The sequence below is a fragment of the Stegodyphus dumicola genome, chromosome X2 (assembly GCF_044657685.1).
Source record: "Stegodyphus dumicola isolate Sdum_Otavi_A_Nest chromosome X2, ASM4465768v1".
NCBI lineage: Eukaryota > Metazoa > Arthropoda > Arachnida > Araneae > Eresidae > Stegodyphus > Stegodyphus dumicola.
Genome location: NC_140781.1, coordinates 12,869,299 through 12,883,531, shown reverse-complemented (window position 1 = coordinate 12,883,531; position 14,233 = coordinate 12,869,299). Strand labels below are relative to the sequence as shown.

Genomic DNA, 14,233 nt, shown 5'->3' with positions numbered 1-14,233 from the left:
GGGTGACCATTTTGGTTTTTGTCTCTTCTCGAACCGAGACGTGTTGGAACGACCATTTTGTTTCCCACCTCACCAAGATCGACTGAGGAGACCAGTTTGTTTTTTCTCTCTTCTTGAACCAAAACGGGTTGGAGCGACCATTTTATGTTTTCTCTCCTCTCAAACCTATCTATTTTGAGCAACAATTTTGTTTCCCATCTCACCAAGATAGGTTAGAGTAACCATTTTGTGTTTTCCACACATAAGCAAGATTGAACCATTTTGTTTGTTTCCCACCTCACCAAGATTGACATGAGCCACCATTTTGTTTCTCACCTGAAAAGTATATTTTCTGAATGTGTTCCGATGTTCGAATACTTTTGTAACCGACTGTACTTGGAGATAGCTCTCCATTTAGGTACTTAGTTCAGTTGCGTTATTCTTGGGCAACAGTATGAGTATCATTGAGTTGATTTAATCTTTGCCTGATGGTGTGACTGCATTGGTAACCACTGTAAAGTCTGGTGCAGATTAGAACCGACGGACCTCTTCTTCTTTTTCGGTTTTATTTCTTTTAAAATTTTATATCAAAGCAAAATAAAGCAATATTTATTATCTATAAATTAATGGTGAGAACTATAAATATCTGCGCACAGATATTTTACCTCGAGTTTTCAAGTTTTGCAGAAGAAAACTAATTTAAATACATTTTTAAAATTCAAATAAAATGGGTTAAAAGTCATGAAATTTCTCTTCACATATTTAGTACGACTCTTTTTTCCTATTTTTTTTTAAACCAGCACTGGTTGCTTGATTTATTTAAATGTGTGAAAAAAAACTTTTCGGAATGACACATTCATGGTAGATTTGTTTGGCTACAATCTGAGCGATGTTTGTTTGAGTTATGGTTGCGTATGTCTATCTCGGCTTTGAAGAATGTTTACATTTTTGCGCCCTTTAAATCAGAATGTACAATTTATTGATAGAAGACATAATAATCTTAAAGAAGTTCCCGATGATGTATTGGCATGCAAAACTGTGGAAGAACTATTATTGGATTCTAATCACATAAGAATTGTACCGAAGGTAAATTGAAATGCACATTTTATCTGATTTTTTTAGGAAGTAGTAATTAGTTTATTTATTTTTTCCCTGGGTTCCTTTTTTTCATATTTCAAATAAGAAGTGCATAGAAAAATTAAGAATCGCAATACCTATATTTCTTGAAAAAACTTCCTAGATTCTAAATTATGGATATCTTCAGTTTGAAACTTATAGAATCTGCTTGTCTTAATATTCTACGGAGAGAAATTTATTTGCAGATATATATTATACCGTGTATTTTTATAAACTTTCCGTATTTTTATTTTTAGAATTGGAATAATGTTTAGTCTTTCTAAGATGATTAAAAGATTATTTAGAATTTCCATTTAGTTGGATAGTTTTGTAATATCTGTCCAGAAATGTACACATTTAGTATTTGATCTGTTTTACTTGGTTCCATTTACTTTTAATGTTATTTATTCTATGTTGAATTTATTGTTGCCTGAAAGGCAGGAAGTCCTCCATGAAGGCAACTCTTCCTAAGGAGGCAGCCGTCGAAAACTTGGCCACAATGAAGTATAGATCGTTTGTAATATATACTATGATTCAAAAGGAAATCCTGTAGTTTTGAACATTCTTTTGTGATGTAATTAAACTTTTTGTAGGTACTGAAAAATATAATTTAATATTATATAATGTTTAACTATTGTATAAGATGCAAGTTTTTTAATATAAGTTTGTTACTGTCATATGACAGCTTCAAATAAATTGCTTAAAATTTTACTAGTACATAGTCATAGTAAATAATATGAGCACTGTATGTTTTTGTCATCTAATTAACAGAAAGCTTTTGTTTTTAGAAGTGACATTAATATATGCCTTTTAAAAATTTTAGTACCAACTGTATAACTTCCATTTCTTATTTAGTTTATTCAAAATTTATAAATATATTATGACATTTATTGATGATGAGCGTTAATATTTTCCTTTTAATTTTAATATTTTTACTATGCAATATTTGTAAATTACTGAATGTTAAATTATTTAAACACTTGAAAAATTACAAAAATTCTTGGTTAGATGATTATGTTGTACAATTATTTTCAAAAGTTCAAAGCAGAAATAAAATATGTTGTTAAGGAAAACTTTATTATGACACATTTACATAAATATGTTATATAAAATAATCAGTAATGCTCGGCCCTTTTTTTTTTTCCTTGTGACACTTCCAAGTAGCTATATTGGAACTAGGCTCTAGTGTAGAATTGGGTGCCCCTTCGATTATCGACAATTTTTTAAAAAATTTTGGCGATGAAACCTCACTTCTGGTTACCATGATAGTTTTAACTTTGTTTTAGCTTCTTGATTTTATTTAAATGAAAATAGATTGATGTGTACATGGACAAATTTAAGGCAGTGCACAATGCCTAGTTTGTGCAATTCTAGGATGTTTTTTTAAGTGAAAATGGATCGATGTGTACATGGATACAGAGTTTGTGCAATTCTTTGACTTCTTATTTTGTGTAGCGGCCATTTTGAAATTGTGCCTTCCTGGTGCTGATCTTGGCGTCAAAAAAGAATCGCCAAAAAACAAGGGGCACCCAATTGTAAACTTTTACCCGGAATTATTTGATAGGTGAAATTGTTTTCTGGCCAAAGGACTTTTATGGCTAACTGTTTTTTATGCAATATGCTAAGATCATTTGTTTTTATAAATTATTTTTCATGTAATGAAGGAGAGAGCAAAGTTTTATTTAAAAAATAGAGATCGGTGAATATTTACAGTATGGTAACTTGGCGATTTTTTGGTGAAAATTTGGTGACCAACCCTGCTACAGCAACCTGCTAGTTTTGTTTTAGACACCATTTTGTTTTCTCGAAGTAAAGGCATTTTTTTTTTTTTTACTCAACATTTTTTCCAACAATCTGCTAGCCGTATTACGCATATACTAGAACTTTTATGGATCAAAAATGCTTAATCGTGATGAAGATTAGGTGCAAAATTGGGAGAAAGTGCAGAATCGCAAACTGCTTGCCGCATTTTTAAGAATTGCACATACACGGTATCCATGTACACGTCGACCTATTTTCACTTAAAAAAAATCATCCCAGAATTGCACAAAAATGGCATTGCTCACACTCTTGATTTTATCTATGTACACATCGACCTATTTTCACTTAAAAAGTCAAAGAAAATTGACAAAAATCCAATTCTTCTTACTCTTGTAAAAAGCACCAAATAAGTGGGCGAGGTTAATCTTCGGATTATGGTAACTTGGCGATTGTTTGGCAACTAACCCTGCTACAGCAGCCTGCTAGTTCTTTTTTGGACGCCATTTTGTTTTTACAAAGTAAAGGCATTTTTTTTTTTTTACTTAACATTTTTTTCCAAGTCTGCTAGCCAAATTATGCTTATGCTAGAACTTTTATGGAACAAAAGTGCTTTATCTTATCATGACGAAGGTTAGGTGCGAAATTGGGAGAAAGTGCAGAATCGCCCACTGCTTGCCGCGTTTTTAAGAATTGCACGTACACAGTATCATCCATGTACACGTCAACCTATTTTCACTTAAAAAAAAAATCCCAGAATTTCACAAAAATGGCATTGCGCACACTCTTGACTTTATCCATGTACACTGCTAAAGTCCTAGCTAGTAACCTTTATTGCCTTACCAAAATGTCGCCAAGCTGCCTGTTACCATATTCCAAAGATTAGCCATGGGCGATTCTGCACTTTAGCAGCGAAATTGTTTCTAAGTGCTTATTAGCTAAAATCACAATCGGAATTTTCCGGAAAATGTCGCATTACATGTCTCATGATCTTTCATTTCTCCGAGACAAAATAATCTGTGATTCGAACTGTGTACTTCTCAGATTATTGCTAAAGTCCTAGCTAGTAACCTTTATCGCCTTACCAAAATGTCGCCAAACTACCTGTTACCATATTCTAAAGATTAGCCTCGAGATGATTTCTTTTCAGAGCTCACTGACTTGAAATGAGTGTGTGAGCTCAGGTTGCATTGGATGTATGCAAATGCAGAGTAACTAGTTTTCACCTTTCCTAATATTGATGTGATTAACTGGTAGCAGTATGTCCTAAGAATTTTTAATTTCTCTTGTTTCTTATATCTGTGATAGTACTTTATAAGTGTCATATTTTAGTTTGTGTTTGTAAAACTATTCTTTGGTACATCTACAAGTTCAGAGTAAAATATATCTTACTTATGTATTATCTCATCAACCATAAAAGATAGCCACCATCGATGTTAAAGGAGACCCTGCAAAGTTTTGGCAGTTGTTCCTGTGAAATTCTGAACGAACTGATCCCAATTAAGCAAGTACTCAGTATTCTATCCTTTTTTTTTTTTTTTTTTTCCGCTTTTAAAAGAGTTTCCATCTATTTCTACAATTTCAAGTGATTTTAATCTGTTTTGTCCCTCTCAGCTCTTTCACCATTGCTAGAAGATTGTTTCTTTCTTTCCCAGGTTCGAAAAATACCAATATACATATATTTAGATTTAGATAATTTTTTTATGTGTTTTGTAAATTAAACAATTTGAAAGTACAGAAAATGTTGATAAATTCCAAAACTTGAATGAAAGTAGTTTTTTATGTTCATAAACTTAAAACTAAATACTTATCAGCTATATAAAAGGTTCACTGCATGCTCCTTTGCAAGTGCAAAATTCTCCTCTGCACCCCTCCCTAAGAAAATAATTTCACTCTGGTTGAGAACCTCTATGTTAGACATTCCGATTTCACCTGAAGCACTGTTTAGAATGCTGCGAGTACAAATACCATGCAGGTTAGTTGTTCCAAATCAGGCTGACTAGGGGGCGAGCTGTAAAGTTGTTGAACATTGGTAGTTTGGTCCAGGGTTCGGTAAAAGTATATTTACAGGTACCCCTTGGCAAAACTTGGCGATTTTTGGCCAAGGATACTAAGTTTGTGCAGTTCTTGTTATTTTGGCTGGCGATTTTTGGCCAAGGATACCGAGTTTGTGCAGTTCTTGTTATTTTGGCTTTGTGTAGCTGCGATTTTTGCACAAAAAATTGCTGCTACACAAAGCCAAAATAACAAGACAAAGAATTGCACAAACTCAGTATCCACGTACACATCGACCTATTTTCACTTAAAAAAATATCAGAGAATTGCACAAACTAGACTATTGAGTTATCCTTTGAGTTTGTCCATATACACTTCGAAATATATTTACGTCAAAAGTCAAAGGAGCAGCCAACAAGAAAATATGTAATCTCAATAAACTACATTTTAAATCAAACAATGAAATAACATAAGAAAGGAAATTCATCTTTGCACTACACAAAGGAAATATCCACGTACTTTATTTACGAATGCACACATCTTCAGTCAAACAAAATTCCTTAAAAGCATCCAAAAACCTTCCTAAAATTATCTGAACTAGAATCTGTATACTGGCGTCGCCACATAAATTCACAAAATAAGAATGCAAAATGTCCTCTGTAATGACGTTCGACCATATGCATTTCCTTCCTACAAACAGGACACCTAATAATGTCTACTTAGTAAACCTTCATTTACACACCAGTCAAGTAATGCTTCTTTCTCTTTTCTTTCCAAATCGTACAGAAACTTCAAATTAATCTTACCACATTCGGCCATTTTACCGTCTAAACCATGAAACAAGCAATATACTTTCTAATCAACACACACACACCACCGGCCGTTACAAATTTACGGCAATCATGTAACCGATTATGTCATAATAGGATTTTCATAAGATTCAACTACTCAGGATACCGTAAATGAAATAACAACTTGGCAATAAATGAAACAACAACTTTGCGATAATACAAGGGGTACCCTTAAGTCAACTCTAACCCAGGGTTCAATTCCCAGCAAATGAACTGGTTACATGGATGTTTTAATTGTTTTCATATGTAATGTATGTACAGGAGCCAGTTTCTCTTTGAAAATCCTCCACAACAGCATCTCCCCCTTTAGACAGATAGCCTTTGAGTGCTTTCCTATAATTAAATAAATGACACCAAATTTAATGGTTTTTGTCAGGAATTTTTTTTTTAATTGTTTTGTTGGCCATATTCAGCTGACCATATTATGTCCTTTATTACATGCTTTTTTTGCTGGTAGGATCTCATAACTTTGAAAATAACCTGCTGCTTGCTATTCTTTAGGAGGCAGCTCTCAAATTTTAATAATTTTTTCCCCTAAAATGTAAGAAAAAAACGTGCAGCTTTAGCAGTTAATTTATAACTTTGTGGAGAACTTATAGATAGCAGAAAGATTCAAAAGATTGGTGTTACCAGCTTTTCCCTCTTGTTCAGTTGAGATAAATATGATGGGTGATATCCACTTTTAGCTGTGGAAATTGAGCCAAAAAGGAAAATGATGGATTTTTAGCTGAAAATTCATCCCCCACTTAAAGACCTCAAGGAACCCCCTCTTAAGATCCCCTAATGCTCTATTTCCTTAGTTGGGTTGCACATTTGGCGTATTAATGAAATGCACTTCTTTCTTTGATGAAACAACTGAACAAGGTGAAATACAATTCATATGAATTTGATGATGTTTAAAATTAATTATAATTTAAAATTAAAATAAAAGGTACGGGTTATTTTGCTATACACTTTCAAGCATGAAATTACCCAGCAATTGTAAAATAAAATCTCATGGATTTGAGATTGATTAACTATAAACTATAATTTAAACTTAAATTGAAAATGGAAGTCTTTCACACAGATTCACTTAAAACTGAGATACAACAATACCTTACACAGCCTGGCTAATATGCCATTATCCCACACTTTTTGAAATCGGCCTAAATGAAAAGCTAAATGCATACAGAAAATGCTAATGAGTCCCCCACCCCCTTTAAAAAAACTTTTTCCTTCCAGTTTTTCAACACATAAAATACAATTTATAAATTCAAATGTCTTTATTGTGAACAGTTTTCAAAAATGCATATTTATTGTAATTCACATTTTAAAAAATTTCAATATTGATGTCTGCTGATCTTTCTTTGGCCTTCAGCCATTTCTGTCACTGAAAATATTTTATTCAGTTAGAAAATCTTTTTTATGAATTCTCATTTTTATCTGTTTGTTTATAACTGCATAATTGACAACTGATTTTAAAAAGAGTAAACCGAATTCAAAAACTGTTGTTATAATCTTTATAATAACAAAAATAGATTTGAACTCAATTTAAGAATTTTATTGTTTCCTGAAAATTAGAACAGCAAAATTTTTTTCTGCTTTAAATCCATATACAATTTTAGAGAAAGAATTAAAAAGGGGACAAGGACAGCATATGGTGAAGAGAAATTTCAAATTGCTTACTGAAAATATGTTTAAAATGCTGTCAGCTTAGCACGGGTTTGCATAAATATCTATCATCTAATTTTTCACATAGAACCACATGGTGACCAAAATGCAGAAGGTTAGCAACACCTAACTCTAAATCATTTGATTAATTCCATAATGTACAAAAAATTCAATTATCGGATACAGTTTGCTTTTCCCACTGCAGTCTGTAACTGTATACATCTGTTATGTCATTCAATAAGATATATTGGTAGAGTATATTCTTAACATATAAAGGGTGTCCCAAAATTAATGCAAGATTTGAATTTGTCACCATTTTTGCATTAAGTTGTTGGCAACCCTGAAAAAAAGAAAAGTTTGAAAGCCGAGAGTTTAGGGTTAGTGAAAATGAAGCGTTATACGATACAATAACGTGTCTTCATTATTGAACAATATTTTTAAAGTAATGAAAGTTGGCGGCCGCAGTTCAAAAATTTTATACAAAATATGGTAAAAATAGTGTTTTAACCTCGTCAACTGTGAAAAGATTAATTGAAAAATTCGGGAAGACTGGATCAGTTGGAGACGCTAAACACACCGGTCATCCAAAAACAAGCCGTTGCAAATGTCAATATTGAAGCAGTGCATGAGAGTGTTGGTGAAAACCCAGGAACATCAATTCGACATCGTGGACAAGAATTTCAGATTTCAAGAAGCTCTCTACAGCGTATACTCACAAAAGATCTGTGTCTTCATGCTTACAAAATTCAATTAATACAACAACTGAAGCTTAATGACCATGAACAGTGAAGAGAGTTCGTGGAATGGATTATTATTATTTTTTTTTTCCCCTTTGAGAACATACAGACTCCCCATGCACCACATATGTACAACACGGGGCTTACAGAAGTAAGTTAACTAGAACATTAAAGGTTACATGTATAAATAAACATTAAAAATTACATGCATAAATAAAGCGAACAAACGCAGAGAACAGCAGTCTGGACTTCATGAAAACAGATAAGTTCACTGGCCAAGTCACTCCGAACATTTTCAAATCGTTCTGTAAGCATAATCTAGGGCCATCAAATGTAGGGCACGAGAAAATCAAATGTTCCACATCCTGAGGAACTCTTTTTGAACATTCACATAAATTGTTTGATCGTAGATTAAAACGAAACAGATAACTTGCAAATTTACCGTGACCAGATAAAAACTGAAACACTTTAAAATTTAACGAGAGGAAAGACTCGGAATTCAGTCTATGGTAAATAGAAGGAAGGAACTTTTTGGTGACTTCAGCATTACAAGATGAAATGTATTCCTCATTCCACATAGCTAAAAGCTTTTTATAATGAAAGGACTTCCAATAACTCTTTGGAATGCTAATGTTGATATCAATGGGTAAATTTAAGGCATCTTTAGCTAAGAAATCAGCTCTTTCATTTCCGTAGAAACCATGATGAGCACACACATAAGCAAAGCAGATATCAATACCTCTAATTCTAAGTGAACTAACAGTTACTAGGGTTTCGATAACTAATTTATCGCAGCTGGTAATACTGTTCAAAAGTTGAAGAAAAGAAAGAGAATCAGAACAAATAAGGTACTTTGAGGATGTTGTCCCATGATCCTGGATCCATTTGACGGCAAGATAAATGCACAGAAGTTCTGCTTGAAAAACTGTATATTCATTCCGTATACGGTGTCTAAGAAAGCAAATCTCGGAATGGCCTTCAAAAAGAACAAATGCAAGGCCAACCTTGTTGTTCATCTTGCTGCCATCTGTAAAGAAAACCATATGAAAACTTATTTCAGCAGTCTCTTTATAATCGCAGAAATTTATGGGTTCTAAAGAAGCAGGATGAGGAAGATCAGTGAAGGGGACAATTCCATTAAAACGGTCTTCCGAAGCATGAGTTGCCAATGACTCAAAAATATTATTCTTATATACAATTTCAAAATCAATAGGCGGAACTCCTGCAAGAACAAAAGTAGCCTCATAGCTTAAGGTTCTATAAGGAATTGGAATGGATTATTAATCATCAAAAAGTGAATGCTGGTTTTTCCAGCAAAATAATCCTAAGCAATGAAGCACATTTTCACCTCGATGGCTTTATTAATCGCCAAAATTGCTGTGTTTGGGGTTCGGAGAACCTACGTGTGATTAGCAAAAAACAAATGCACCCACAACGTGTAACTGTTTGGTGTTGGTGCGGATTTTGGGCAGAAGGCATCATTGGACCATACGTTTCTGAGAATGAGGCTGGTCAAGCAGCAATTGTTAATGGTGCTCAATATTGCAACATGATAACACAGTTCTTTCTGCCGAAATTGGATGATATTGATGTGGCCAATATGTGGTCTCAACAAGATGGCGCCATTTGTTAAATGTGTTATTCTATAAACAACCCTATTCTATGCACTTTATGATTCACTTAAAAGTAAATATCTAAAGACTAAAAACTCTTTTATATTGAATTCAAATCTTGCGTTAATTTTGGGACACCCTTTATGTTTTTTATGCTGCTTTGATAGTTAATGTCTATTCTAAAAACATTCCTCCAAGTCCAGAAACGAAATTTTTTGTCTTTCGTTTATTACTTTGACTTTACTTTATGCATTGTATGCATTTTGAAATTATTATGTAGATAATAATGTTATAAAAAATTACATTACTGATACATAAAAACAAGAGTCGTAGTGCGAAGACATTTTCATTGAATTTTAATTATATTCTTCATAAATAGAACTGCTTATTACAAAGTGAGCTGCATGCTGCTCTGTAGTTTGCTGGAGCAAGTTTTTAGGAATTATAAAATTTCCGACCATACCACAACACATTATGATCAAAACGTAACAGTGCTTTGCATTTTCAGTTTGTTTGTTTAACAGCTCATGGCAAAGCCCTATTTGCCTAAATGAAGGATGCCTTAGTGGAAGATCTTTTAAGGGAAACTGGCTTCTATTTGTGTTACACATGGAGAAAACTCCTATGCAACCAACTAATTCGAGAGATTCGCATTTTCTGAAATGATGAAAATTTTAATGAACTGAAATGCAGTTTTGGTAGCATTGCTGTTGCAAAATATGCAAAAAGAAGTTGATTCTATCCCTTAGAAACATATTTTTATTAACTTTACTACTCGGTCTTTTGAGTGGTCTTTCTCATTTTATTGGAATGCTTTGCATAATTAATTAAACGACTTTTTTTTCGTGTGTGTGTACTTATATTTTATATATAATTTCCTTTTCCTGAGATTCGAATCAACCTTCCAGTTGAGGAGTTTAGTTTAGTTTTAGTTTTAGAAAACTAAACTAAAGTTTTAAACTAAGCATTAAACTAAGTTTAGTTTTAGAAATATTTTTCTTTAAAACTGTTTTCAGTGTCTTTAAAGCTTTAACTATTCATTAATGCTGATTGCAGTTTCTGTGCCTACTGTTGAAATATCAGATATGAGATTGAACTAAAAGGTCAGAATGCAGCCATTTGCCATACATGTTAAGCTTGTTGATTCATTTCTCTTTTAAATAACAATTAGAAGTCATACCGCATATCAGTGAAACAATTTTCATATTTCCTGTTATGAAATTTAATTAAATAACCGTAAATTAAAATGAAAGTACCATCTCCCGAGGGTAAAGTTTGAAAGCTTTACTCTCACGTTACCATTTTTTTAAATAGTGTGACAGAGACAGAAATATCAATGTAGCTGTGTGGAGAACTCGTAGCTAGCAGAAAGATCCAAAAGATGGTGTTACCAGCTTTCTCCTTGTTCAGTAGGTGTTAATTTGGTGACCAATCATGTCCCAGTCACCAAACATTATTGAGAATCAATCAGGTTTATGTCAAGTGGAAGCGCAAGTGTTATGAGTGTGTTTTTACATCACACTTATCCATAATTGCAGCTAAATCACGCTTCTTGATGAGAATTTCATGGTTGATGGGATAATATGCAAGTTTCTTATATATTGATGCCATACTCCCAAGTTTAGACTTTAAAAAGGAGGTCAGTAAGATAAATGTTTTTTTTTTTTTTTTTTTTTTTTTTTTTTTTTTGTACAAGAGATCATTGTGCAGTATGCACTAGAAAACAATGCAACCAAGCAAAGTCTGAATTTTGCTAGGTGGCAAGCGGCAAAGTGGGGCATGTGCCTACTTCTTACAGAATGTCCTCCAAATCTGACCATTTAAAATATGTAAAATTTCATATATATATGTAAAATATAAAAAAATACGATGGCTTTGCTTTTCGCGAACACGCAACCTTTAATTAACTTTCTGCAATTCAGGTCTTCCCCCTAGACCAGTACCTTCTAGAATTTGCTAGCCCATTACGTAACCGCTACTATAAGTAACAAATGCGCGCCATTTTTCATCAAAAGAAGCCTGCCTCTCCTCTTGTGCTATACGTCTTGTTGCTATTTGATCTATCTTTCCTTTGTTAGAAATAGTAATGACGCATAAAGTTTAACTTTAGTCGTATTTGGTTTAAACTACTATTGAATATGTGATTTAGAGAATTTCATATGAAGTAAAGCATGATCTATGGTAAAAATTGAATTAAAGCTATGGAATGAAGATGTACCATTGAAAGCTAAATCAATTTGTGTCGTATTTGGATATTCTCCTTACCACTCTGCGAAAAGCCATGCCTGAACTTCGACGCCGACCTTCACGACTGCCAAAATATCACATAGACGATATACATACATACATATATACGAATGAGGGCTGTTCAGAAAATATCGAGACTGAATTTATCGTATTTATTCCAGAAAACCCCTAGTGTTTACACTGTGCGCATCATGCATGCACATTTTTCACCTCTTTTCACAAAAACCGGCAGGTCTGTACAGTACGCCGTTTAGTCACGCTGACTTCTTTCATGTGGAGTGTTTTTGTGCATTCATCGAAAACAGAAAATGTCTGAAAATACAGAGCAGCGAATCTGTATCAATTTTTGCTTTAAGCTCGGTAAAACGGGCACCAAAACCTACGAGATGATGAAAACAGCATTTGGAGATGAGGCAATGAGTCGTGCTTGGGTTTTTGAGTGGTTCCAACAACTCAAGGAGGGTCGGAAATCAGTGGACAGTGATCCCCTTTCTGGATGCCTGCCACCTCTCGCAATGAGGACAAGATTGCACAAGTGCAGGCTGTGGTGCGCTCTGATCATCATTTAACAGTCCGAGAAATTGTACAGGAGTGTGGCATTTCCATAGGATCATGTGATGAAATTTTGAGAAAGGAGTTAACATGCACCGAGTGTCTGCAAAGCTTGTTCCTCACTGAGGCTCAGCAGTTCCAATGACTGGCAATCTCATCTGATTTGTTTCAAAGTGCAAGCGATGATCCGGAGTTCATGAAGCTCATCATCACTGGGGATGAGTCGTGGATTTACGGATACGATCCCGAAACAAAGCAGCAGTCGTCACAATGGAAAAGCCTCGCGTCTCCTCGATCAAAGAAAGCACAGCAGGTGTGAAGCCAGATCAAAGTCATGTTGCTTGTGTTTTTCGATGCAGATGGAATTGTTCACTGTGAGTACGCTCCCCAGGGCCAGACAGTGAACAAGGAATTCTACTTGGACATCATGAGGAGATTAAGAGAGGCTGTTCGCAGAAAATGACCAGTGTTGTGGGCATTCTCTCACTGGATGCTTCATCATGACGGAGCTCCAGTGCACACCAGCAATCTTGTGCAACAATTCCTGGCAAAACACGGAACAATCCAAGTAGCACATCCTCTCTACTAGCCGGACATGTCACCTCCAGATTTCTTCCTCTTTCCCAAGATCAAGAACACCTTAAAAGGACACTGGTTTCAGGAAATTGAGACCATAAAACAGAATTCGAAGCAGCAGCTTCAGGCCATCCCAAAGTCAGAGTTCCAGAAATGTTTTGAGAACTGGAAACATCGTTGGGCCAAGTGTGTTACTGCCAATGGAGCATATTTCGAAGGAGATTGACTCAAAACCTGTTTTGCATAATAAATTCAGTCTCGATACTTTCTGAACATACATACATACATATGTATACATCTTTTGTCAGAAAAGTTCCAGGGCAAAGGTCATAAAAAATAGAAAATTGCACTTACCAAGTAATGATCCTACCTATCAAAGTGGTCCCTTGGCTATCTATACACAACTGCCAGTGTTTCTGGGGATCTTGGAAGATGATCTAATCTAGATGAAGCTTTCCTTTCAGTCACCTTTTCACTTATGGATACAAGAAAAAATTACAAATAATCTTTGACACAAATGTGGGATTACGTCTGGCTTTATCCAGTAGTTCAGCAGAAATTCTGGGATCACCTTGCTCCGAATCTCTGCCTTCACGAAACTTTTTGTGCCACTAGAAAACATTACTTCTTGAAAGTGCCTTGCTTGCATACACTTGCTTAATCATGTTCCACATTTCACTAGGGGTTTTCCCAAGCTTAACACAGAACTTAATGTTATCTCTTTGCTTACAATCAGCTTCCATTGTGTCACCTTAATGAATGCGATAACAATCCGAACAGTGTGTTGTTAAGCACAGCCCTGCCACCTAGTAAGTTTACGTGGAAACATGGCCAACATCATATAAAGTAAGAATACATATCAGGTAACATAAAAACTATATTTTTTCCTTTTTAATACTGCAAACTCAGAAGTAATAATAATAAAAAAAAGTGACCTAGAACTTTTCTGACAAAGGATGTATATACATGAAAGAAAATCATTAATTTTGTCCTAGTCCTTTTTAATTTGGCTATTGTCCCTTTCTGTTCTAAATTGTTTATTATAACTTTCTTTTCAAATAAATATGTTTAATGTTTTTAATGTAATCATGGTGCAATATGGATGGCTGTCATCCAGTCAGATTAAAGAAACATTTTACTATTAATATTGCTGCTCTTA

The 14,233-nt window shown here is 34.2% G+C and overlaps 1 protein-coding gene across 1 annotated transcript in view; it reads left to right on the top strand.

Moving 5' to 3' along the window:
* Positions 1-817: 817 nt before the first annotated feature.
* The window catches only part of LOC118188835 (protein scribble homolog), a 148,248-nt gene continuing 134,832 nt past the window's right edge, over positions 818-14,233 (top strand). The window contains exon 1 of the mRNA XM_035359352.2: positions 818-1,065. Within this exon, the coding sequence (XP_035215243.1) occupies positions 916-1,065 (150 nt within the window). The 5' untranslated portion in view covers positions 818-915. The remainder of the gene's footprint in view (positions 1,066-14,233) is intronic.